The sequence below is a fragment of the Rhizopus delemar genome, genomic scaffold, assembly GCF_000149305.1.
Source record: "Rhizopus delemar RA 99-880 supercont3.4 genomic scaffold, whole genome shotgun sequence".
Taxonomy (NCBI): domain Eukaryota; kingdom Fungi; phylum Mucoromycota; class Mucoromycetes; order Mucorales; family Rhizopodaceae; genus Rhizopus; species Rhizopus delemar.
This window is the reverse complement of record NW_027137830.1, coordinates 2,892,970-2,917,980: the sequence shown is the minus strand read 5'-3', so window position 1 is coordinate 2,917,980 and position 25,011 is coordinate 2,892,970. Positions and strand designations below refer to the sequence as shown.

At 35.6% G+C, this 25,011-nt stretch overlaps 10 protein-coding genes across 10 annotated transcripts; 5 read left to right on the top strand and 5 right to left on the bottom strand.

Moving 5' to 3' along the window:
* Positions 1 to 463: 463 nt before the first annotated feature.
* Positions 464 to 4,838, bottom strand: RO3G_06581 (uncharacterized protein; the record flags this gene model as incomplete). Its single annotated transcript, XM_067661171.1, has 16 exons — positions 464 to 858; positions 908 to 993; positions 1,048 to 1,162; positions 1,218 to 1,239; positions 1,336 to 1,575; positions 1,635 to 1,756; positions 1,837 to 1,994; positions 2,050 to 2,110; positions 2,164 to 2,281; positions 2,341 to 3,397; positions 3,461 to 3,736; positions 3,789 to 4,016; positions 4,073 to 4,190; positions 4,246 to 4,310; positions 4,366 to 4,661; positions 4,713 to 4,838. The coding sequence occupies 16 exons, from the start codon at positions 4,836 to 4,838 to the stop codon at positions 464 to 466; spliced, it is 3,483 nt and encodes a 1,160-aa protein (XP_067517272.1).
* A 323-nt stretch (positions 4,839 to 5,161) lies between these two features.
* RO3G_06580 (uncharacterized protein) lies at positions 5,162 to 5,825 on the top strand (the record flags this gene model as incomplete). The annotated part of the gene is made up of 6 exons (XM_067661170.1): positions 5,162 to 5,245; positions 5,295 to 5,347; positions 5,400 to 5,427; positions 5,474 to 5,510; positions 5,682 to 5,728; positions 5,778 to 5,825. 6 exons carry the CDS (start codon positions 5,162 to 5,164, stop codon positions 5,823 to 5,825), a joined length of 297 nt encoding a protein of 98 aa, XP_067517271.1.
* Positions 5,826 to 6,700: 875 nt separating this feature from the next.
* RO3G_06579 (uncharacterized protein) lies at positions 6,701 to 8,546 on the top strand (the record flags this gene model as incomplete). The annotated part of the gene is made up of 4 exons (XM_067661169.1): positions 6,701 to 6,919; positions 6,968 to 7,127; positions 7,313 to 7,333; positions 7,390 to 8,546. The coding sequence occupies 4 exons, from the start codon at positions 6,701 to 6,703 to the stop codon at positions 8,544 to 8,546; spliced, it is 1,557 nt and encodes a 518-aa protein (XP_067517270.1).
* Positions 8,547 to 8,919: 373 nt separating this feature from the next.
* On the bottom strand, positions 8,920 to 10,059 carry RO3G_06578 (uncharacterized protein; the record flags this gene model as incomplete). The annotated part of the gene is made up of 4 exons (XM_067661168.1): positions 8,920 to 8,942; positions 9,026 to 9,448; positions 9,500 to 9,598; positions 9,672 to 10,059. The coding sequence occupies 4 exons, from the start codon at positions 10,057 to 10,059 to the stop codon at positions 8,920 to 8,922; spliced, it is 933 nt and encodes a 310-aa protein (XP_067517269.1).
* Positions 10,060 to 11,041: 982 nt separating this feature from the next.
* Positions 11,042 to 11,404, bottom strand: RO3G_06577 (uncharacterized protein; the record flags this gene model as incomplete). Its single annotated transcript, XM_067661167.1, has 1 exon — positions 11,042 to 11,404. One exon carries the CDS (start codon positions 11,402 to 11,404, stop codon positions 11,042 to 11,044), a length of 363 nt encoding a protein of 120 aa, XP_067517268.1.
* A 1,140-nt stretch (positions 11,405 to 12,544) lies between these two features.
* Positions 12,545 to 15,136, top strand: RO3G_06576 (uncharacterized protein; the record flags this gene model as incomplete). Its single annotated transcript, XM_067661166.1, has 9 exons — positions 12,545 to 12,626; positions 12,675 to 12,714; positions 12,772 to 12,874; positions 12,942 to 13,159; positions 13,227 to 13,916; positions 13,964 to 14,255; positions 14,311 to 14,425; positions 14,490 to 14,782; positions 14,849 to 15,136. 9 exons carry the CDS (start codon positions 12,545 to 12,547, stop codon positions 15,134 to 15,136), a joined length of 2,121 nt encoding a protein of 706 aa, XP_067517267.1.
* Positions 15,137 to 16,270: 1,134 nt separating this feature from the next.
* RO3G_06575 (uncharacterized protein) lies at positions 16,271 to 17,922 on the top strand (the record flags this gene model as incomplete). Its single annotated transcript, XM_067661165.1, has 2 exons — positions 16,271 to 17,702; positions 17,900 to 17,922. The coding sequence occupies 2 exons, from the start codon at positions 16,271 to 16,273 to the stop codon at positions 17,920 to 17,922; spliced, it is 1,455 nt and encodes a 484-aa protein (XP_067517266.1).
* Positions 17,923 to 19,971: 2,049 nt separating this feature from the next.
* RO3G_06574 (uncharacterized protein) lies at positions 19,972 to 20,150 on the bottom strand (the record flags this gene model as incomplete). Its single annotated transcript, XM_067661164.1, has 2 exons — positions 19,972 to 20,030; positions 20,111 to 20,150. The coding sequence occupies 2 exons, from the start codon at positions 20,148 to 20,150 to the stop codon at positions 19,972 to 19,974; spliced, it is 99 nt and encodes a 32-aa protein (XP_067517265.1).
* Positions 20,151 to 22,205: 2,055 nt separating this feature from the next.
* On the top strand, positions 22,206 to 23,536 carry RO3G_06573 (uncharacterized protein; the record flags this gene model as incomplete). Its single annotated transcript, XM_067661163.1, has 4 exons — positions 22,206 to 22,616; positions 22,813 to 22,917; positions 22,971 to 23,291; positions 23,339 to 23,536. 4 exons carry the CDS (start codon positions 22,206 to 22,208, stop codon positions 23,534 to 23,536), a joined length of 1,035 nt encoding a protein of 344 aa, XP_067517264.1.
* Positions 23,537 to 24,226: 690 nt separating this feature from the next.
* Positions 24,227 to 24,766, bottom strand: RO3G_06572 (uncharacterized protein; the record flags this gene model as incomplete). The annotated part of the gene is made up of 2 exons (XM_067661162.1): positions 24,227 to 24,659; positions 24,744 to 24,766. The coding sequence occupies 2 exons, from the start codon at positions 24,764 to 24,766 to the stop codon at positions 24,227 to 24,229; spliced, it is 456 nt and encodes a 151-aa protein (XP_067517263.1).
* Between the last annotated feature and the right edge of the window lie 245 nt (positions 24,767 to 25,011).

Genomic DNA, 25,011 nt, shown 5'->3' with positions numbered 1-25,011 from the left:
CATTGTCCTTTCTTTTTCACATCTTCATCACCTTCCAAATCCATTCTCTCTTAATTGATTTGATATATAAATAATAAATCTTTACTAGTTTCCCTTAAAATGACATCAAGAAATTAGTAAAAAAGTAACCGAGTCTAGGGTATCTTGAGTCTATAAAAATACAAATTATTTTTATCTTTCAGCTTCAATGCAAATCATTACCCCCTTTTTTTTATATAAAGCTTGTGCTGAATTCAACTGATTGATTTTAACTATAAAATGCATGATAATATAAACTCATCATAGTTCACATCCACATGCTCCTTCTTTTATTCTTGACTGAACAATCAAAAAAAAAGCTGAATTGGACAGATTGCTGAGGGTAACAAGATACTCTCAAGAAAAACTGTTTCTGTAAAAGGATTATTCTATCCCTGATTTGGATTGTAGGTTTTATTATGACAACCAAAACTTCTATTTAAAATCAAAACTTTCTCTTTGCGTGAACAAATGCCAAGATGGGTTGTTGTATATTATCTGAAGGACTGACTTGTCTTGGTTGTAAATCATTATTTAATGTAAACGTAGCCCCTGTGCCCACCATCTCGACTGGAATCTCCTTTTCTCCATGATGCTGTTGAGAGGCCACAACTTTGAGTTTTGGCAGTTTTACTTTACCGGCTAATAATGGATAGCATGTATAATGATACATTTTTCTAGACAAAGGTAGCATACTGCCCTTGACTTGTTTATATCCAGAAAATACAAATGCTTCACTTAGCTCAATGGATGCTGTATATTCAGTGATATGTTCAGTTGGATTATAGATGGTATAAGATAAAGTAAAAGGTTCGCCTAGATATATCTCAGAAGGTACATCTATTGAAATAAGAAAGTTATGTTTTGTACATCTATGTTTCTTTATTACCTGCAATGATACTCAAACCTTGCTGTTGTAATTGAATAGTAGGAAGGTTAATGATTGTCTTACAGCATTCGTTACTTGCTCCAGATCTAATAAAAGCATGTCTGTATGGTTTATATCACATCTTCTCTTTTTCTATTTACCTTTTCCATCTAATAACAATGGATCCAGTAGGTATCACAGGCTGTTGCTCTGTTAAATCAGTTGTATTCAGTCTAAATAGATAACTGGCATTATAAGCATGACCAGTTTTCCATGCTATAAAAAAACAACATGAGACACACAGGGCATATTCATCATCTCTGTCTCTTACTGGATATATCCAAGTCTTCCATCTTTGATAATAGTGATAAAGATGTATATGGATGAGAGAATGTCTAGAGAAAAACAAGAATGAAAAGAACAGATAGATAAAAATATTTTTGTTTTACCTTGTTCTCTTCCAATCTAATGCTCTCAATTTCCAAGTCCCAAGCAGAAAAGCATTTAAGAGATGCTGTCAATAGCCATTTTTCAGTTTTTTCCAAATCAAGAGCAATTGATTTTTCTAATTTCTCTGTCAAGGCACACAATTCAAATGTTGCGTCAAAGGGTGCAGCAAAAGGAATACGAATAGCCTCTGTCTTTTCTACTATTTCAGAAGAATCCTTTCCAACAACCGTGTATTTTACCTAATACATACAGGATTAATATATATATATAACCTGTAGGGCCTCTAAGCTTTGCTTACATTCAAACTGACGATTCTTGAACCTGATATACTTGCTCCATGAAGATAAGCAGTCTTAGTAATGGATTGTCCTGCCTCAATAATATCTAAGCCAAGTTCCTTTGTTGTATTATCCTCTCCTTCTATAAATGTAATGTAATCCTCTTTGACTAATTCAAAGCATATAAGTCGACTGCATTTATAAACCCACACTCTTCATTACCTATTCCTTCTGCATTTTTTATTTCTGCATAAAGAGTAGCTTTGATTGCTTCTAGTTCAGTATTTTTTATCGTAATGTCAAGTTTGAATAGCTCATCAAGTAAAGCGGGTGCATTATGATCAAACACAATATCAATACTAGGTGGTTTTTGCATGATGCTAACAAGAAAATGTAAGATCAACCCACATCTCTTTTACTAAATCATAGACTTACTTTGTACTATAGAGTACTCCACGACCATCCAATACTTTAAAAGTAGGTTTACCATCAAGTTCTACTCTTTCAAATGAATATTGCTTTTTTTTTCAAGTGCTCAAATGTATTTACCTGAAACTGCTTCTAACCACTTTCTGCGGCCTGTAATTTGACTTTCAGATATTTGATCCACCGTATAATTGAGTTCCACTTGCCATCGTGATGGTAAATCAAATGAAATGCCTGCAATCTAAAAAAAACCCCTCTTTCTCATTAGTTTATGTGCGCATGTAGCTTATATATCTTTACTTTAAGTTCGGCGCACTTCTGAGGGATAAGAAGTCCTTGAAGGACTTTGGTTTGTCCCTTGATGACTCTAAGATCACATTTTGCAGTAAACCAATTGAAGTAGTCGCCTTCTTCTGTTATTCTATTTAAATCTTTTGAAAAGTTGATCAGTTCAATATTCTTCACATCACTCTGCAGATCAGTATCCGTCAGGATAACGTTGTACTGTGGGTCATTGAATGATATTTTCAGAGCACTAAATCGTAAAGGTATGGGTGGCGAGCTTTTGTTTGCTTTAAGTGTAATCTGATAGTTCACGTGAGATCCAACAAAGTTGGTACGGCTCTTGATTTGTACGTGACAGCTCAAGAACGAGGTGATTTGATCCATGTGTATCACTAAAGGGGATCGTTCAATGTTTGCTGCTGTTTGGGAATTACCGGCCAACATATCCAACAGCTCGCGTTGGATATCATTTCGTTTGCTCTCTGTCATTGGTAACTCATCCGACATCAATTCCACCAGGCACTCGATTGCCTTTTCCCACGAGGCCAGCTCCTTGGCACACCGGAGAGACCATCTCAAGATCGAGGTGAGTACCATACTCCACTTTTCTTTGCGGTAAGTCTTGCCTATTCTTTCAAAGAACTTGATGGCCATGTCATATTTTCCAGTCTCATAATAGGTACCTGCAATCTCTGCTGCCAAGTAAAGCGTCATACGCCCATTTCTGTATCGCTTAAATTGTTCATAGCTTTTTGTTAACAATTCAATCGTTAAACTAGAGTGGTCAACCAACTTCTCTAGTAAAAGCGCATTGTCCTCTTGCTTTTCGAACGAATGTTCGTGTTCTAAAAAGCGTCTTCGTCGTTCAGCACAACACATGGCCGCCAAATGGTAATAAAATCCTGGGTGTTGAAGGATCGCACCAGGGTTGCAGCCCGTAGAACTTGAGATGACTGTATTCCCAAAAAGTGGGCTCCCAGGTGTGTTTGCATCTATTAGATATTCTGTTGGAAGTGGAATTTTGTATCCTGCTTGAACAGCTGCATCAATCATATCTGCAAATAATCGATACCTTTTTTTTGAATGTGGTTATTATACATGTCAAATACAAAAGCTTTCTTTTTTTTTTTTTTACTGTTTAGAAAGACATGCCCAGTATTCAAACGTTTGTTCGCCGATTCCCCAGGAAGGTGAATAAGATTGAAACATGTGCAAGTGACCGTTCAACTGCGCCAAGGCAACGGTTGGGTCATTCATGTACAAGTAAAGCTTGCAAATTTTGATATTGATACAATCAGACAGGACACGGGCTTCGTTCCATCGACGGCTGTTAACTGGGAGTAGTGACTGTCCAGCTGCTGATGAAGAGGAAAGTAGCTCGGTAAGTGAATGGTATGCAGCTTCATACGATCTATTCTAAATTATCAATAAAAGCACTGGGAATCTTTTTCTTCTGCGTTTACTTTAAGGCCCCATCAATTTCCTGCTTACATTCCTGAAAGAACGCAGTTTTGAGATCATAACGAAATATCCAACCAGAAACAGATAAAGGCTGTTGCTCTGTGGTTGATCCATCAGATAATGGTTTTGATACGGCCGAAGGCGATGGCAACCTGGATCTTTTCTTGCGAATCTTTTTTATACGATTGTTGTAAAATTGTGTTGCTGGTTCATACAATACTCGGTATAAGCTAAAAAGACAAAGAAAAGTTATAGATGCAATAAATATCTCCTATGCTTTCTTTACTTGTTGACAAATTCTTGCAGATCGTTTGTTGAGGAAGGTGCGATGGTAAAAAATGAACTTTTGTAATCTAAACCACATTGTTTTCTGATGGAAGAAAGTCGTTCTTCAATAGATGAATCTAGCATTCATTTTTAGTTCCTTTTATTCTGATCCTATACTCTATCTCCCTTTACCAGCGTATTTTTGTTTCAGCATAATGACAGCTGCAAATTTGATACCTTTCTCTTGAAAATACTTTCTGTTCGGAATCATTTAATCTTTTCGTGCTTTTCCTCTGTTATTTTTCACGTTACCTTCGAACATTAATTTCCGTAGCCAAGCTCATATCATGTTCTCTTTCTGTGGGGTCAATTAATATCTGAGAAGCCAGAGGCCCTGTTTCGCGTTTAGGTTTCGTTTCAGTATGCCAATCCCACAGTTCATAAAACCCAACGACTGTACTAGGGTAATACAAGTGTTTCTTTATCCAAAGTGGAGTCATGATACCGTCTGGATAAATAGGTGAATCGGCTGATAACGGTGATAGGTTAGAGTGGGGTGGTGGTAAATTGGGGGCTATGGGTGGCGGCCGTAGTGGTAACATATAATCCTAATATAGGAATCGTTATAAGTTGTCTATTGATGTGATTACTATCTTTACCTTAGAAACAGGAATGACTCGAAATGGAGGTGGTACCTGCTGATTAGACAAGTAAGCTGTGGCTTCATATAAAGTATACTCGGTTTTGTTTGTAAAAAGACTCAATAAAATGGTTGCTAATCCCATTTTGGAACTTTCATTTTTTTGAGATTGTTCGTCTAAAGCGTCTAATAATGAAGGCTCATCAGGTGTTGGTAAACCATAAACAGCCATCACAGGCACAGGGTGAAGCAGATATTCTGCTGGATATGAATACATGTTGTTTACTAAAGATGTACGGAAAGGAGTATTGTGTCTTAAAAAGTAAAAACCATATACAAAAGAAAAAGGTAAATAAAAAAAGGGCGAGTGCTTGGAAGGTGATACATGAAAAAAAAAAAGCTGGATCTTAATTGAAGTCTAATATACACTTTTTTAAAACTTTTTTTTTTTCATATTGCAATAATATAATGGAGGACGACGAGCTTCAAGCTATTAGAGCTAGACGTTTAGCAGAACTTCAAGCTAAAAGTGGTAGTGCACAACCTTCTCAAGTAAATAAAATACGAAAAACACTGATAATGCAGCTGCTAATTTCAATAGGGCGGTTTCCCAAGTGCCGGAGGCGCTTCCAAAGAAGATGCAGAAAAATCAAAGTAAAAGTTATTTTTCCTTGAAAAAAAAGCTTAAAACTAATGTTAACTTTAGCCAAATGGAAGAGATGCGTCGTAACATGGTAAGCCATTTCTTAAATTAAGCATGTCATTTCTAAGACTACATAGTTATATCAAATCTTGGACAATTCAGCACGCGAAAGATGTAAGTTATATAGTTGAATAAAAAAAAATACTCACCAAGTTCATAAAGTGGGTAGAATCCAGATGGTAAAGGCAGAAAAGGCACGAGCCGTCGAAGATTTATTGATTAGAATGGCACAATCGAATCAGTTGAGAAGTAAAATAACTGAAAAGCAGTTAATTGATCTTTTAGGTCAAATCAATCAACAAGAAACTAGTGCTACACAAACTCGTATTGTGGTATATAGCCAAATGAATAAATCCTTACATGATCTAACCTATTTTATAGTACAACCGTAGACAATATGACGATTCTGATGATGATTACGATTTGTAATAAAAATGTTCTACTTGAACACCCACCCTTCTATTTTTTAAGTCTGATCTCAAGTGTATTACAGTAACCCGGCTGTTAGCGCGGTTGAAAGCTAAACAATGAGCTTTCGTGTTGTGTTTCCTGGGGTAAAAGAAAAGTTGTGTGAACTGTATTAAAAAACATAGTGCAATAATGACTCATTGGTATCGGCTTCTCTTTCACTGATATGTACATTCACAGTTATACCTAAGCTTGCATAATTAATCTTTGTGCGTACTATTATAGTTTTTTTAATATTTATATAACTCAAGCATAAGCTATCATCAACGACATGTTTAAAATACAACACAAGTTTGTATAGTAGGCTAACCTGATCGAATTACTCATCATGCGCCGGGGAATAGAAGGGGAGAGGCTATTAATAGCATAATGCTGTTTTCGGCAGAATCAAAGTCTACAAATAGCCTTTTCTACAAGCAGTATTATTGTTTGCATTAACACGAACAATTATGAGTATCATCCCAGTCGATGCAACTTTCTGCTTCACAAAGCCGATAGTTGGTTTATTAAACAAATTTGTACCTGGATGCATAGTTTATGTTGCATCATAAATGGTTGAATATCTTATTATCGCTTTTAAGAAGATATACTCCCTTTTCTTTTGCTTTAACCATCACATACACGTGTTGTCATATTAAAACGCTTATGTACGGCTTATTCCCGGTTAAAGTGAAACTTTAGACGATTTTTCTATTTAGGCCAACAATCCAAGAGCAAAATCAGTTCACATTTTACAACAGCTTTCGGTAAAGCCGGGTAAAGGGAGATATTTAAGCAAAAGGACAAAACCAGGATGACTACTTCACTTTTTTTCTCACTTTTAACATTCAACAACAATGAGATGGAATATTCCTCGAATAGCTGCTGCCTTGGTAACTACTAGCTTATTGTTATGCGGTCAATCGTATGCTCAAGAAAGATTGATTGAAAATTACAATGAACCCAAACATATCATGTTCATGACTACTTTTGGAGGATCATCACACGTCTCTTGGGTTTTATCCATTCTGGATGAGTTGAGTAAAAGAGGACATAAAATTACCTATGTCACCAGGGTAACTTATTGAGTTATATCGAAAGACTAATTCTGACAAAGTACATAGGAATTTCAGGCAAAGCATGCCAAGCCTTATCCTCACTTTAATACAGTAATCCTTGATGGAACACCTACACATATGGAAAAGGCCTTTGCTTTGAAGCATACAGCTATATTGGATGCCGCAGGAGACTTGTTACATAGTGGATATAAGGATTTACAAACTGGTGAGTGTATTGGTTTTATTAAGGAGCATCATGTTTGTTTATTTACTTATTAAACCAATAAGACTATCCTGCATTGCTCAATATGATCCAGACTCAAAATGTAAGTGTTGTCTTGTGTGGGTTTGCGACTGCTCCCGGATGTTATGAAGCAGCAAAAGATTCAAACATTCCATATATTATTACAGCTTCCTATGCAGCCTTTCCAGGTATGTACATAAAAACAAAAGAAAATCGATATCAAAAAGGCTAATAAACAACACAGATGCTTCGGCTGCTTACATCAACAATCACTTGCTTACAATGAAGAACCCCACAACGCTTGGGTTATCATTCATTCAGCGATTTTATGACATGTTTGTTGTACCCATCACCGGGTACATTCGCATGAAACCCGTGGGTGACTGGGTCAATAAAATGCGACATCTGAGTGGTTGTAACGTCACTAACCACGAATATGAGCCCTGGACCCATATGAATAACCTTAAATTGGTCAACAGCCTTTTTGGTATCGAAGCCGCTCGTCCTTTGGGGCCCTTGATTGAGATGGTTGGACCGATCATGCAGCGCCAATACAACCCACTGACCCCCGATTTGAAAGAGTATCTGGATGCTCACTCTCGTGTACTCTATATTGCCTTTGGACAACATGCTGTGGCTAATGTAAAAGATCTCGAGTATATCTTGACGGGTATCATGGAAAGTATTGAAAATGGTACCTATGGCGGATTCCTTTGGGCTTCACGCAAGGGTGCAGAGGCATTTCCTAAGGAAATCAAGACGAAGTCTGGAAAAATATATTCAGTTCAAGACATGTTTCGCGGTCACTATTCCAATCTACGTTTTGCTACCTGGGTTCCCCAAACAGCCGTAGTAATGCACCCCTCTGTCAATGTGTTCTTGACTCATGGCGGAGCTGGTTCTATGTATGAAGGTCTTTACGCAGGCAAACGATTTATTGTCTTTCCCTTTTACGGTGATCAATTCCTCAATGCTCAAAATGTCAAATCGAAAGGTTTAGGTGAATACTTAAATCCAGAAATAAGTCAAGAGGAGGCAAATAGGATGATTGACGCAGTCGGACAAGATTCAGACGGCAAATTTCAAAGTAATGTGAACCGATACAAGGCTCTTGTTCAAATTCACTCTAAAAATGGACCATTGCGTGGTGCAGATTTAGTGGAAGAAGTACTCTTTGTTAATTCAAATTCTTATTTGCCCCATCGGTATGAAGATGCACGACAAATGTCATTTATTAAATCCCACAACTTGGATCTCATTGCGGCTGCTCTTTCTATCATTTCAGCAAGCGTTTATGTATCTGTAACCGTTACAAAGAAAATGGTAAAGAGGTTCTTGACTCGTATATGGGCTAAGCATCTGCCAGATGATACAAAGACATTTAAATTGAAAGCAACTTAAAAAAAAGCTATATGCGATTCATTGTTATCCGTCTAGTTCAGTACATCAATTATTAATGAAAGTTTTTAAATAAAAATAAAAAGGCTTTATAATTTTGAAAAATATTAGTTTTATGATGCAAAAGTATTGTATATAATACAAAAAGAAGTGGGAATATTAAATAAAATGATAAAGAAATTAAAAATAATTATAGCTTTCATTGTTGTTCTTGTAGCCTCCTCGTCTGTTGTCTTGAACACGGCCATGTTCTCGTAGATTAGTAGGATATCTATTGGATGATGGAATGGGTGGTGAATAATAATAATCATCTGCCTGATGATTGTATCTATTATCGTATCCCTTCCTTTTGCTTTGAGCTTCTTCCTCATAATATCTATGCTGTTGATGTGATGATGGCTGGGATGGTTGATAATAAGTATTGTTGTGTTGTTGATTGGTTTTGATTTTTCCGTAATGATCATATTTATTCTCTTCTTTACGGTGGTAATGATGATCTTCATATCCTCGCCTTTCGTCATAATAGTCTTCACGATAATGATCAACATAATGCTCTTTGGGCTCATTTGGATGACTACGCTGGTCGGCTATCGATGGCCGACGATAATGATCAGCTCGATGGCTCTCTGGCAATGGTGGAGGTGGCTGCTGTCGAAGTTCCTGGCGCTCTTTTTCACGACTTGATAGCTCTCTTTCAGGATTTTCGTCCCATAAACGTCTTCGGGAAGGTGTTCTGGCTGGAGCAGACGCATTGTATGTCACTGTTTCTGGTTGTTCTGCTACTTTTTGCTTTGGAGCTCGATCATCGAATAACCAACTTGGTAAAGGTAAACGTTCTTTCTCATAATACTCTCGAAGTATTCTTGATACATGCGTTTCGCCTTCCCAATCATCTTCATCAGATTCTAATAAAAGAGTTTGAGATGTTTATATATCGCATTCTGTGCTCTGTTTACCTGCTCCACGATCATCTCGACTAGGCATCTTTTCTGCCATTGTCTGAGTTGCTTGCATTAATTTTCCCCACAATTTTCCAGTCTGTTTTGGTTTGTCGTCTAAACATTTTTGGTCAGTTTAGCATACAAAAAAATCCCCTTTCTTTATTTAAAGTAGCCCTACTTTTTTCACTCAATTGTTTCCATTTATCGTTCTGACGCACTTTTCCCCAAAGTTTCCTTCCAGAAGTTGAAGATTGCTCATTAGCATCTGGCAAGTTTTGAGCAAAGTTGTTAAAATAAATGGACTCTTCAGTATTTTCCATGTGCTCAACAGGATCAGCCGCTTTTTCTCGTCGAGATCCCCATTTATTCATCGACAGACTAGTTTCTGAAGAAGCGCTAGCTGAACCAGCAGAGGAAAGGCTGCTCTCACTAAATTTCAATGGAAGAGGAGGCATTGGTGGTCTATCGACAGGCGTACATTTATGACGAGCAGGATATAAGCCAACATCATTTCCACAATCCTTACAGAGTACAACAATAGCGGATACTCTATAATCAACGACTTGAGCACCCATTATATAGAGGAAGAAGGAAGCAATGAAAAAAAAGGAGGAAAAATTTATGGAACATAATAAAAATATAAATTCAATAAGCGAACCACGAGGATCATCCTCCTGTGTAACAAGCTCAAAGGTTAATTTGAAGTGTACACATTGACAAAGAACACCAAAAAAGGACATTGTGTTTTATTTGTCAATAGCGCTCGTTCTTATATTATCTATTAATTTATCTCACAGACATTATGCTTTTTTGTAATTCAAATTGTAATTTTTTTAATCAACAACTCATTACGATGACAACAGCCGACCGTGTTTACTCTCCTTTCTTTCTGTTGCCATGGATGTCCCTTTTCTGTCTCCATAAAATAAACTTTTGACCCTTGTCCATGTATGCCATTTTATCGGGCATTAAGCTTATTGTTAGAAAAAAAAAACTTTTATTGTTACGAAACAGGTATAAAGAACGATTTTTTAATTATTCGGGCTGCTGTTTATTTTCTTCTAAACCCTGAAAGATGCGTGCTCGGGCTTCTTCATATGCTGTTTTTCTTTCTTCCAAAGTCATGTTTTTCCTATCAATTGCGTTGTTTTTTGATTGATCTTCACCTGCAGATGAAGCTGAACGCGGAGAGATGCTTCCAGATCCGGCAGAACGACGCATGATCTTAAATTGAGGTGCAGGCATTGGAGTAGGTTGTGCTTGTTGCTCTTCTGTTTTTTCGCTTACATCTATGTTTAATAAGCGTACTTCAGGCCTTGTGAAGAGACAATTAATGGATGCGGTTAAATAGAGAATTAAATACTTACAATTCAGTAATGTCTGTTTTACAAACATAGACACCTTTTCTCATGCCATCATGAAAATGATTGAGTTTATAATAAGGGGCCAGTCTGTGAATCATCAATCTTTGATATGAATTCATACTCGGAAAATCGAGTCGAAATCGTCTATTTTGTTTTTGTTAGTAATTAAAAGTATAGATATATAATCAATATATTACTGTTTATCCTTTATAAATGTTTCAAATTCTACTTCTAGCTTCAGCAAGAATAATCTTTCTTGAGGTTTCTTTAATAAATCCAAAATAAATTCATCTGGTTCATTGGGAATAACTTCATCATTAAACTTTTGTAAACAAGGCTGTGGAACAGCAGATGGTTGTTGAATGATAGGATGGTAATTCTGTGGATCAAATACATAGGCCGAGTTTCCGTTGTTTACAGTAGAAGGATAATAAAAGTTGTGTTGATGATTAACAGGTACGGAACTATATGGATTTAGAATATAAGATGGTCGTGGTTGTTGTGGTTGTTGTGGTTGTGGATACTCATTATCATTTCGGTTGTAGTTATTAGACATTATTTCTAAACCCATTTATTTTATTTAATTGAATTCAATTTTCATCCTTTTTATTTATTTTACCATAACTCGATTCTTTCTTTAAAGCAATAATTTCATGAGGGACTATAGTAGAAAAAGAAAAAACTTGATTTCTTTTCCCCTTTTCTGAATTATTGAAAGTGTCTGTGAAAATAAAAAATAGCTTTCACGGATTTATTTAATAAGCCACTCTCCCAAAACGTAATTCTTTCACATAAAACTATCGGACTTTAAGTTATATTGGCATATACATATTATTTTCAGGAATAAATGTCGCTTTTTTGTATATAGTATACAGCTACTATCAAAATATAAGAGTACTTTGTTCAATACATCTGTTTTATTTATCAAATCTTCAAAGCAAGGATCCATATTGCTAGTCATCACAGTACTACACAGAATTATTGTAACATGTTTAAAGGCTTTTTTTTTTTTTTTTTTTTTTTTTTTTTTTTTTTCATTGATGATATCGCTGAAGCAATGTACAGGAAATACTACCTTAATGCTATTTAACCTGTTGACTGATTCATTATAAAAATGAAAAGAAAATGCTTCATCTAAGAATTGAATGGCTTGTTTTAAAAAGCCTGGATATATAACATCATGTTAAATTGAACAATGTCCATAGCACTTACTAAGCTTTGCCATCTTTTCATTTAATTCACAAGATCAATCTCATCATGAACGCCTTATTTTTAAAAAGAAAAAAATATTGGGATCACTGACGACATCATGAAATGGGAAATAGACGTATATGTTTATTATTGTTTAAATAAATATGTATCCAAAATGCACAAAATTAAGCACAGAGCATGTTCAGTCAAGTAAGACTCTATCTGCTTATATACTCACATACATAGTTGAGACATATATAGACCTAAGTTACTGATATCAAATATACACGCAAACAGGATCACCTACTTAATACTTTAACGTACTTTTGCAGCTTGGTTTAAGCATCAATTTTCGAATATCAAATCATAGCGCATGATTTTTCAAATTCAGTTTTTGTACACTGACTTATTTTTCCCACGACTTTCGTTTACACAATAAAGTATTCCCAAGGTTATCTCTTCTCCCTTTTTTTTTTCTTTTTTCTTCCCTTGTCTCAATCATTCTATGTTATCATCTTTGGTAAGAACAAGTTTATTTCGTCGTTATCCTGACTCCGCTAGAAAAAGCATTCACACTGCAATAAAAGGTAAGATAAATAGAATGAAAGAACAGAAACGACTTACATTTTAAAAAGATCGCAAACCTCTGTTTGAGAAAATATTGATTGCTAACAGGTAAAAGGAAAAAGGACGTTGTCATCACTTTTTATGATTATTTATCCTTCATAAAAGAGGTGAAATCGCTCTTCGCGTCATGCGAACTGCAAAGGATCTCGGCATCAAAACCGTAGCTGTTTATAGTGAGCCTGATACTTTTGCCCAACATGTCAAGATGGTATTATTTGCAGAATTTTCTTTAATTATATGTTGGATAACAAAAAAAAAAAAAAAACTATGTATAGGCAGACGAAGCTTTTTTGATTGGTCCTGCTGCATCCTCCGAGAGTTACCTTTGTATGGACAAGATTTTAAATGTAGCCAAAATGACGGGTGCTCAAGCAATCCATCCTGGTTATGGGTTCTTGTCTGAAAATGCTGCTTTTGCTGACCTTGTCACGGCATCCAATATAGAATTTATTGGTCCTTCTGGTGATGCTATGCGCGCCATGGGTTCGAAAAGGTATTAAAAGATACATGAAAGAGAGAGAGAGAGAGAGAGAGCTAAAGATCAATTTTTTAAAAAAAAGTGAATCCAAATATATTATGGAGAAAGCAGGCGTGCCTGTTGTGCCTGGATATCACGGTGAAAATCAAGATGTGAAATTTTTAAAGGAGCAAGCAGACAAAATTGGTTATCCTGTCTTGATCAAGGCGATCAAAGGAGGTGGAGGTAAAGGTATGCGTATCGTGCAATCCCCCTCTGAATTTGAAGAAATGCTGGAATCTTCCAAACGAGAATCCATCAAATCCTTTGGAGATGATAAGGTACTCGTTGAAAAGTACCTGGAGAGACCTCGTCACATTGAGGTGCAAGTGTTTGCAGACAAGTTAGGAAACGCCGTTCATTTGTTTGAACGTGATTGTTCAGTTCAAAGACGTCATCAAAAGGTGATTGAGGAAGCACCTGCACCCAATCTATCCGAAGAACTCCGTGCTCAATTAGGTGATAAGGCCGTGGCTGCTGCTCGGGCTGTCAATTATGAAAACGCTGGAACAGTCGAATTTATCATGGACAACCTGAACAAGAAGTTTTATTTCATGGAAATGAACACGCGTCTGCAAGTAGAACATCCTGTTACAGAAATGGTTACACAAACCGATCTGGTTCGCTGGCAACTGGAAGTCGCGGCTGGTAACCCTCTTCCGATGACTCAGGATCAATTACGATTAACTGGACATGCCTTTGAAGCTCGTATTTATGCTGAAAACCCTAGAAAGTAAATATGAAATACAAAATTTCTTTTGTTGCTAACATATTTTTTAGTCACTTCCTTCCTGATACCGGACCACTCTTTAGTGTTCGTACCCCTCAATCGAGCCCTAACCTTCGACTTGAGACTGGGTTTATTGAAGGTGATGAGATCAGTGTTCACTATGATCCTATGATTTCCAAATTAGTCGTTCATGGTGAAAACCGTAATGATGCGCTTCGTCGCTTCCGACGTGCCTTAGAAAAATATCAAGTTGTAGGTTTAAACACCAATATTTCTTTCATAAAGACAGTGTGTGATCATCCAGAGTTCATTAAAGGTGAAGTTGAAACAGGCTTCATTCAGGTAAACCAACGAAACTAGATTATTGGCAAAATAACCTTATTCAATATTATATCAGCAATATGAAAAGGATTTATTCAAGGAAATTGAATCACCCGATCCTACAACTTTAGCATTGGCAGCTAATGCGCTTCGACTGAAGGAAATTGAAACTGTTAAAAAGAATGCTCTTGGTAAGCTTTAGTAATTTAAGTAAGATCATAAATCAAATAACATTTTTTTTTCGTATATCTGTAGACCCTTACAGTCCCTGGAGTACACTCCCAAGCGCTTTCCGTTTGAACAACATTAATACCAAAAGCTTTACGTTCACTTCTGAAGACCATTCTTTTGAGATTGCTGTATCTGCCAATGCCACTCAACCTCATTTGGTAGATTTGGAAGTGAGAAAAGATGGTGAATCTATCAAAAAGTTCACTGCTGTTGATAGTCATTTTGATAAAGAGGGGCTCTTGATCTCACGTATTGACAATAAGAAGGTGAAAAGCAATGTCGTATTGTATAAAGACGATGTTGTTGTCTTTGATGAGGTTTGTTATCTAGTGTACAAATAATCCTTTTAGAATTAACATTCTTTCCTTTCGTTCTTTTTCTAGTTTGGACGTACTACCTTTAAAATCCCAACACCCAATTATCTCTCAAATCTCGCTCAGGGTGCTCATGCTGCAGGATCTGTAAAGACACCTATGCCATGTAAAATCTCACAGGTCCTTGTTCAACCAGGACAAATAATTGAAAAGGGTACTGCTTTAATGGTATTAGAAGCTATGAAAATGGAGCATGTCATTAAAGCTCCCGTAGCTGGTACTATTGATCAAGTCTTGTATAACGTGGGTGACTTGGTTGGCGAAAATAAGAGTTTAGTAACATTTTTAGACAAATAAACATAATTGAGCAAAGAGAATTGTTTCACCCTAAGCTGATTCTTTTGTTTAAAACAAAAAAACTGATATATTTCAGTATGCCTCATATAAAAAAAGAAACATTTGGGAATTATGACCAAAGTCTAAAGCTGCTTTAAACAGGAAAACCAGCGGCTTTTTAAGATGTGCAATTAAACCAAAATATAAACAAGATTAATCTGAGATACATGCTTTCGTTTTATTTATTTGCTTTCAATGCCCGGCAAATAAAGTTTATTAATCATAGAAACGTAATAAAGTCAACTATTCGTTTAAAAGCTGAAACAAGCAAAGAAGAACGCCTAAAATACGAATTTCATGCGTTTGCTTTCATTATTTCAAAAAAGATTTACGAATATTTGGCTCTATTACTTGGCTCTTTTTACATTACTTCACTATTCTAGACGTCTTATTACGCGTTTTGTTTATGAACTTTAGAAACTCAAGCCAGGAACGAGACCAGGTCATCAAAGACCAATAACAGCATTTTTGTTTGTGTAACGTATTTTAAAATAACTTTACTTTGTCTCTTGTTTTATTTTCTCCTGTTGTTTCTATTTCAGCCAACAAGCAAACAAAAAAGCAGAGAAGGCCAGTGATAGGCTCTGTTTCTCTTGTTTCTGAATCTGAGAGAGAGAAACTCAAAAAAAAGCAAAAAAGAAACATGAGATCATTTTTAATCCGTACCTGTTCACAACTTATTTTTATCCCCGCTTATTGTTTCTGGTTTTTATTTGCTTTTTCGTCGTTGGGTTTCTCTTTTTTTTTTGTATATATATAGCTTGTGCAATGCCACAATTGCAACCATTAACTCATTTGTTCTCAAGATCAAAGACAATGTTATCCAAGATACAGAAACAACACTTTTCAACTGCAACCGAATGTGCATACTACTTTTACGAAAAAGGCAATCGTTATTTATTTGGAACTCGAGGTCGTTCGAAATCTGAAAAATTAGCATTTATCTACTTTAGCAAATCAGCTTCTCACGGCCATCCAGAAGCAGAGGGTATTGTTGGCTTTTGTTATGAATTTGGAATAGGTGTCGAAACAGATTTTGTTCTATGTGAGTATCATTATCAGAGAGGCGCCAGAGACTATGGAGATGGACTCAGTATGGCTCGTTTAGCCTTCTTGAGAAAATATGGACGTCCGAACGTCAAGATGGATCGAAATGAGGCTGAGTCATGGGCAGAGCGTGTGAGACATCATCCAACAGCAGTACAGTGGATTATGGAAGCTGCTACTATATATCGTCATCCTGCTGCACAATATGTGCTGGGCATTTGTTATCATGATGGCATTGCCCTTCAGAAAGATGCAGAAGTCGCCTTTCAGTGGTATAAATTAAGTGCTGAGCAGGGTCATGCACGCGGTCAAAGCATCCTCGGATATTGTTACGGCCAAGGACTCGGTGTAGAAAGAGATCAAGTGGAAGCAATCAAGTGGTATAGATTGTCTGCCGATCAAGGTGAGTCAGTGGCCATGTATAATCTTGGTTACTGTTATGAAGAAGGATTTGGGCTTGAAAAAAATATGGGAGAAGCAATAAGATGGTATAGACTATCTGCTGAACAAGGTAATGCTCTCGGTCAAAATTCATTGGGCTACTGCTACGAAGATGGCATTGGAGTCGCGGCTAACTTTGAAGAGGCAGTTAAATGGTATAAACTATCGGCAGAACAAGGATATCCTTGGGCAGAATGTAACCTAGGATACTGTTATCAAAATGGCATTGGCCTCATAAAGGACGAGACACAAGGTGCTTACTGGTACAAGAAGGCTGCACTTCAGGGCCATGCAAGAGCTCAACATAATCTGGGTTTTTGCCTTCAAAATGGTATTGGTACAGAACGTGATGAAAAAGAAGCTGTTAAATGGTATCGACGTGCTGCAGATAGAGGCAATATATTTGCTTATCATTCACTTGGCTACTGTTATCAGAATGGTGTCGGTGTTGAAGTAAATAAGCAAGAGTCGTTCTTTTGGTATTATTTAAGTGCTGAAGAAAACCATCCCCCAGCTCAGCTTTCTTTAGGCTATTGTTATCGAAATGGTATTGGGGTAGAAAAAAATGAGGCAAGGGCGATTATCTGGTTCAGGAAAAGCGCTGAACTTGGTAATGCTCTTGCACAAAACTCACTCGGATTTTGTTTTGAAGAAGGAATTGGGACCGAGAAAGATCCAAAATCTGCTGCCTATTGGTACCATAAATCAGCTCAACAAAACAATCCATGGGCTCAGTGTAATTTAGGATTTTGCTATGCAAACGGCTTCGGAGTAGAAAAAGACAATAAAAAGTCTGTGGCATGGTATCGTAAAGCGGCTGCCCAGAATCATGGACGAGCATTGGATAAACTTGGACTTCATCTTTTAAATGGATTAGGTGTTGAACGTAACTTGGAAGAAGCATTCAAAATGTTTACAAAGGCTGCAGAACAGAAATATACACCTGCACTATACCATTTGGGTAACTGTTATGAAAAGGGCCTAGGATGTAATATTGACTTGGCAAAAGCCATGAGCTGGTTTGAACGTGCCTCGTTAGGTAAATCAATTGAAGAATTTCAACAAGTTAAACTCATCTTTCTTTCTTTTTTTTCTAAGCGGGCTGTCGTAATTCGCATGTACGACTTCGAAGATTAATTATCAGAGAACATCTGATACCTTCCTCAAATAATCCGTCTTTATATCCATTAACAATGATAGATGAGGAAGAATTGATTCGTTATGGACTCATCATAGGTCATAGTTCTCCTGCTGCATAGTTTTTAAATGCTCTTTTATTGTAAACCATATACCACTTGTGCATTTCATTCAACATATTTTTAATCTACTCTGCAATAAACATTCATGATTTTCGAAATATTTAGGTGGCTTACTTTGTACAAAAAACTGTGTATGACGAACGATTTTATCTTCTTTACAAAAAATTACTCTTAACGTTTAGCAATTAACTACAGATAGCATCGCCTAAATTTTTAATGACATCTGAAGTAAATCTGCGTTTTTAATTCCTTTGCTTTGATCCAGCAAGAAAGGAGGTCATTTAAGGATTCTTTAACAAAATCTATCGTTATTCAGAATTTAGAACTTTTAAATGAGAAAACCTTTATTGGCCAATTAAGAAAATAAAGACAGTACTCAATTATATAAAGAAAACAAGTTAAACTCTATTACTTCATTTAAATAAAGCCTATCTTCCTTTTCGCTTAAAAAACTTGAATCACTTTTTATCATTTATCAAGTTTTACGCTCTTCAACAATTTTTTGAGAGCACCAAGGGTTGGCCTTATTTTCTCATTAATTCATTTCAATCATTAGAAGGCATACTGCTCCCAATCCTTGTTGTCTCTGTTTCAGGTTCCGATGAGGTGGTGGTGTTTCCCGTTGTAGAAAAGATGATATTGTTGATGGATCGGCTTTCTTGAAGATGTCTAATCTGTTTAACAAATTTGCATGTTTCTTCACTTGATCAACGCCATGTCCATGCATTGCTGCTCATATGCTTTATGAGTACTTGCGGCAACATCTGCTTCTTGCATCACTTGTTGCGTCTAGGATGCGATAGCCACTGGTTTTACTGATTTAATATTTATTTCTGCCAGAAATAATGTATAATCTTTTGGAAGGTTTAGTCGTTTGTTTGCGGTGCGATCGATAAAGTTTTCAAGTGCCCCCACAGGGCAGTCAGTAACACCTGCTTATCCTGCTGTTCCAAATTTGACTGTTTTCGATTGGTCTTCTTTCGGTTTTTTGATATCAAAGAAACCTCAAGTAGCAGACGTTTGTCTAACTATGTAAAGTCAGCATCTTGATATTGTAAACGTCCCGAATTCGAAGTAAGACCCATTCTAGTCGTGATACCAATCTAAATAACCGTTTTCTTTTGTAATCGTACTATATTCAATTCTTTCTCTTGTATCCAAATCAATCTTAACCTGCTTGGAATTTGATGCTGACTTGACACCTTTACTATCATTGTTATCATTTCTTATCAAACAATCACAAACACTTCATGACTATTCTCATTCAGAAAATTCATCTATCCAACAGCTATATCTCATTGCTAAGAATACTTTCAAAATCATTATGAACATGATAGAAATTTTGTTAAAGTGATCGATATCATTTGCTTAATTAACAAAAGAATCCTTTGAAAGTTAGAGCATTAAAAGCCAGAAAGCTCATAAATCGCGAATTGCAGTTCGAGAAATAAATCAAAAGAAATAAGCATCAACGGAAGACTACGATTCATTCCTTGAACCTCTCACGAATCATTTGCACATGAAAACGACAAGAGATGTATCTACTAAGAATGATGACCTAGTATTCATTATTTATTACAAAAAGACTCTTGTCGAGAAGATGAGTTAGGAGGTTTGCTTACAAGTTGCCCAAGAAAACGCTGTCTGTAAACGCTTTTCGAATGGTGAAAGCCTTTGTTCCTTTTTTAACAACTCAACAACTAAGAAATGGACTCCTCTATTACATATTCCCTTGATCTCTTTTCACTTTTCTTTTTCTTCTTCTTTTTATGATTACCTGTATTTCTCGTCTCTTTTTAGTATATTGCACGCCATGCTTTAATACTTCTTCTTGTTTAAATATGACCTCTACCCTTCATTTTGTTTTTAATTCATAGCTGGGTAGGACGCGTAAAAAATGAACTAGCATAAAAAATCCACTGAGTAAAAGGCATATGCTTTTGCTTTCAATCATGATTTTGAGCCTTTTTATTTTGATTTATAATAATAAGAGATGAAAACAAAAATGTGGGGGCTATCACAATAAAATTCAATGGAGAAAGAGGGAGTTTACATGATGACTCGTAAGTGACCAAAAGCACTGCCAGTGATAGTAGCCATAGCAGAGACTACAAAAAAAAAGGAACTAAAAGAACAAGCTCTGAATGCAAGAGACGAAAGGAATTCTCAGATACTCATCTTCACCTACTTTCAAGGGAAGAACTTTTTGGTATTGTCATCATGAACATGCTATCAATAGATTGTGTTCACTCGCATGGACTATCTCCTTGCCGTACAACGGATACTTCGGCTACTGGCACCATGAACTCGATCGCATCTGAGTGTTTGGAGGTCCAAATCCGCAATAGCCATTCCGTTCGATCTACGTTCTTTTTCCAGCATAATTTGGAAATCAAATTAGAAACTAACCAATGGCGAAATGCTTATTTTATGAATTATTAGAATTTGCAATTCGTGAAACCCTTTTATGTTTTTTTCTTCTTCTTTTTCGTTTAGCTTCTTTTCCTTTTTTTTTTTTTGATGACACAGAATTTCCATTCTTATAAAAAATGAGCTTGGGAATATTGTGAATGAAAAAGGAAAAGACCCCATGGAGGTAGAGATAGATGATGATAACGATGATATGCAAATTATTGAACAACTGTTTCATCTTGGACAGTATTAACTGGCGTATCAAAAGGCGTATAATGAACGTATCCATGATCAACATGTTGTGAATACAAACACAATCATTAGATGGACACTATATATGCAAAGAAAAAGGACGCCAGAAAAGTAAAGAAAAAAAAAAGGATAGCAACCAAATATATGCCTACAGAGATTACTGCAGATTTATGAAACTTATGCTAGAGAAAGGATTCAAGATGACTCCTACTGTAAGACAACTAGGCATACATGTATCATCAGGACCAGAATAGTGGTTCGAATACGTAGAAGCTAGCGAGTGCTCGCTTAAAATCAAGGAAAAAAAACAATGGCTCAGTACGAATTTTGGATGAAAGACAAAGATTACTTGATCAGCTATGTTGATGACAATCCATCAGCAGCAGTTGATCAAACAATAAAAAATCTGATGGAAACATTTAGGGTCTTTCTATAAAGAAAACAGCTGTATGTCAGTTCACAAAAGAAGAAGGTCAATTCACCTTCAAAAAAAAGCTTACTTTCAATCGATCAAACAAAATACAAAAGAAATGGGCAACAATCGATACGACTGGGTGGTAAACTATAGAAAGACAACTGATGTATTTTTTTAAAAAAAATTGTTGAATCAGCTTTTCATATCAACTTGTTAAAAAACATGGCTTGGCTGTGAAAAGGATCCACCCTCTATTATCGAACTATTTCTGCTTTTGGTGTAATCAATAGCACCATAAGAAAATCAAAGTATTCCAAGACTAGAAAAAAAAAGATGTCTTGAAAAAAGAACTCTGAATTCACAAAGCACGAATACTTTGAATGTAGAAAAATGAGGCGAGTTTATTTTCTAAAACACGGTATGACAAAAAAGGAAACGCACATGTCATTCAATAGCCAATGAAAAATAAGACACTTTATTCAACGCACAAGACACAAAATGATATCATCATTACTATAGTTACACCTATCTTGATTTTCGAAAGTTGATCTTGAAGCGATCAAAATTAAATATTGAATAATCTGTTTTTATTTTTAATTTAATTCTATGTTTACATATAATTATGAGAACTTGATTGAAGAATAGGATTTTTTTTTGTTCTGTACACAAGCTGGTAGACATCGGTCATTCAAAAAGCTGGACAACAACTACCGAAAAAAGTTCTTTTTTTCAAAAATTTAGGATTTATAAACATAAAGATATCAGAGAAGGAATACAAGTAAAGAAGAAGAAAAAAGTTTTCCCTTTACAAATGATGATGAAAAATGATTTTAAAGCTGCATTGGGAAATCAATTTTCATAAATTGGATTAAGCTTAAAAAGGGCGTCGTTCTTCCAGTTGCCTTTTGATCCGGACAAAACGATCATTCATACGTCAGAATCATGCTACACTATGTAATCATAAAGTAAAGTGATATTCCTACCTTCTTATCTCCCAACATGTTAATATCAAAAGCTTACAACAGTATTTGGGTATATTGCTGTATGTGTAACTCATCTTTCACCTTGCGCTGTTGGAATGTAAAGAAACAGCTGTTTTAGCCTACTTTATTTTTTTTTTCTATTTATTTATTTATTTCATATTCATTCACTTAGCTTTTTTTTTTCTTTTCTTTTTTTTTTTTTTTTTTTTATTAAATAATCAATGCCACCTTATACTTATCCAATTACTTTTGAGGAACTTGAAGCCAAAGAATGGGCATCAAATACAGTCAAGGATATATTGACAGATATATCACCTGTATCATTTGAGTCAAGCCTTGTCAACCTGGAAATCATTCAAGAAGAAGAGCAAATACCCAAAAGGAAAAAAAAGAACCAAAGAGAATCACTTAAAAGAGTGAGCACATTAAGGCGCTCATTTTCTTTTCTAGAAAGTAATCTATTTCGAAACAATCATCATGAAGAACGGAAAACAGCCCGGTCATTAAGTACAGTATTAACCGATTATCAATTGACCACCTCACATCCTGTTACACCCTCACTTCCTAAATTATCCCTTCAATCATCTATTTCCAGTCGTATTCGACATACATGGCATGTGGATCGAGCAAGTGTAAAGCAAATGTTTTTACACACAGACTTATTTAATACTCTAACTGCATACTCACACAAGATATCAACTAAAGAGCGGAAAGGAATCGCGATGTGGAAGAGTACCTATGCTGCATATATTGTTGAAACCCCTCCTTCCCTAAAATATAAGGTAACACAAATAGTCTTTATTTTCATTTGCTGAAATGTTTGTATAGCCAAAAGTGATTGACAAGATGTCTATCCAACTATCAAAATTCATTAGAGCTGAATTATTAACAACAGAAGAAACTTATCTAAGTCATCTAATGACAATTAAAAATGTAAGAAAAGGGATAAAAAGTTTATACAATTTTTTTTTACTCATAAAATATAGTTTTATATGGATCCCTTATTCCGAGCTGCCTCTCAAAAACGTTCGTTAGTGAACTTGAAAGATGTGGAAATCATATTTGCCCACATACCTCAACTTATTAGTGTATCATCAGCAATTGCAGAACGCTTGCATAAAGTAATCATCGGTACTCCCGAGGAAAAATCAACAAACCAAGAAGGCTCAGCATTATTTATCGGCAAAATTTTTTGTGATTTTGAAAATTATTTTGATGTTTATATCGCATACGCCGTTAATTTTTCAAAGTCCAGAAAACATTTAAATAAAGCAAGCTCAAATATTGTGTATCATCAACTTGTAAAGGTAAGTGACAGTGAAATAAAAAGGCCAATATAATAACAAACTATTAGGATTCGATAAAGAAAAAAGAAAATAGAATGTTACTTGATGATTACATGATCGCACCTATCCAAAGAATCACACGTTATTGTCTGTTATTAAAAAGCCTTCAAAAACATTCAGCTCCTACTGATCCAGACTTTACTTATTTGGATAAAGCCATCAAATTTCTATCTGCACTCGCATTTGCTATGAATCATGTACAGTAATCATTTCACTCATTCTTGTAGATATTGTATATACCTCTTATCCACCCCCTCCCCTTCCATCATTTCTTTTTATCTATGGTTTATTAATAAAAAGCTATTTATGCCCTCCTCTTTCTATTCGTCATCATCCTGCCATCCAAGCATAAATACACAATAAAAAAAAAAGAAAGGGATTATGCAGTTGTACATGCAGATGTGACATGTAAATGTGAAGAAAAGTAATTAGTATCCTTACTTGAGTAATTGATCCAGTCGCCCCTAAAAAAAAGGACTACTTTTTTTGTTGAGTACATGGCATACGGGATCTTCCTTTTTCATTCTCTTCCTCTCTTATTCTGTGTTCATTAAACCCCCTTGGAGGAATAAATTGTACATGAAGGACATGACAGGGAGAGAATAGGATATGTAAATATGAATAGATGTTCATTTCATTCATCTTTCATTATTTGAAATCATGAAAGTGATAAGCATATATGATCATGCTCAATTACAACAAAAAGTATTTTAAAATAATTGCATTTGAAGATACTATAAATACAGTCTACATTTTTCACAGTTCCCTTAATTTCTTTTTTAAGCTTGTAATTCATATAACAAGCCAAAATGTTTCACATATTGTATCAAAACTGTTCTTAGCATGAATCGTTTTTATAAAAAGTGACAAATTCATTTGCCGTGTAAAAGTTATTCTTAATATGAATTCATATCAAATTGAATGACTGTCAATACTCTTTTATATATTTTTAGTAACTTTGAATCGTCTCTGGGGTTTTCAAAGCTTTGACCAATTTTAGATAAGAAATCATCTGTGCCTCTAACAACCAACGCAATTACCACACAGCCCCAAACCATTGACTTTACTTCTTCATGCTCTGAGTGACCTTTTTGAATTCCATTTGTATGACTGTAAATACTTTCCCAGAGATCTTTACAAAGCTGAAAGAGAGACACTAATTCTTCTACACCAATGATCGAATGAGGGTCAATAGGAATAGAAGCCGCTTCGTCTTCTGACTCCACTCCTTCTTTTTTGTCGTCGCTTGATCTATTTGAGATTGTCACTTCAAGTGATTCACGCAAGTCCTTGAGATGATCGGGGGTCAGTTTATTTTCAGTCAAGATACTATAGACAGGATCATCAGGTGTGGTATTAAAATCTACATGAATTTGAATAAAGCCAAGTTATCACTCTTATCCACTTGTTTACCTCCTAAAAGTAATGGCATCCATCGAACATGACTCGATAATTCTGATTTCAGATCAAGGAAATGCTTTACATAAACTGCTGTCTGTCTAAGTCTTTCATAATTACATGAAGGTCGCCAATACAAATGTGTATTTCCAACCACAAAACCAACAGACGGGTTTTTTTTATATTCTAACGCGAGTATCTGACCAATGTTATTCGTTATAATAGAGGGTGAGCAGAGAGAGTCTGTGTTGTAATCGATCGTTTGGTATTTCACTGATTGAAT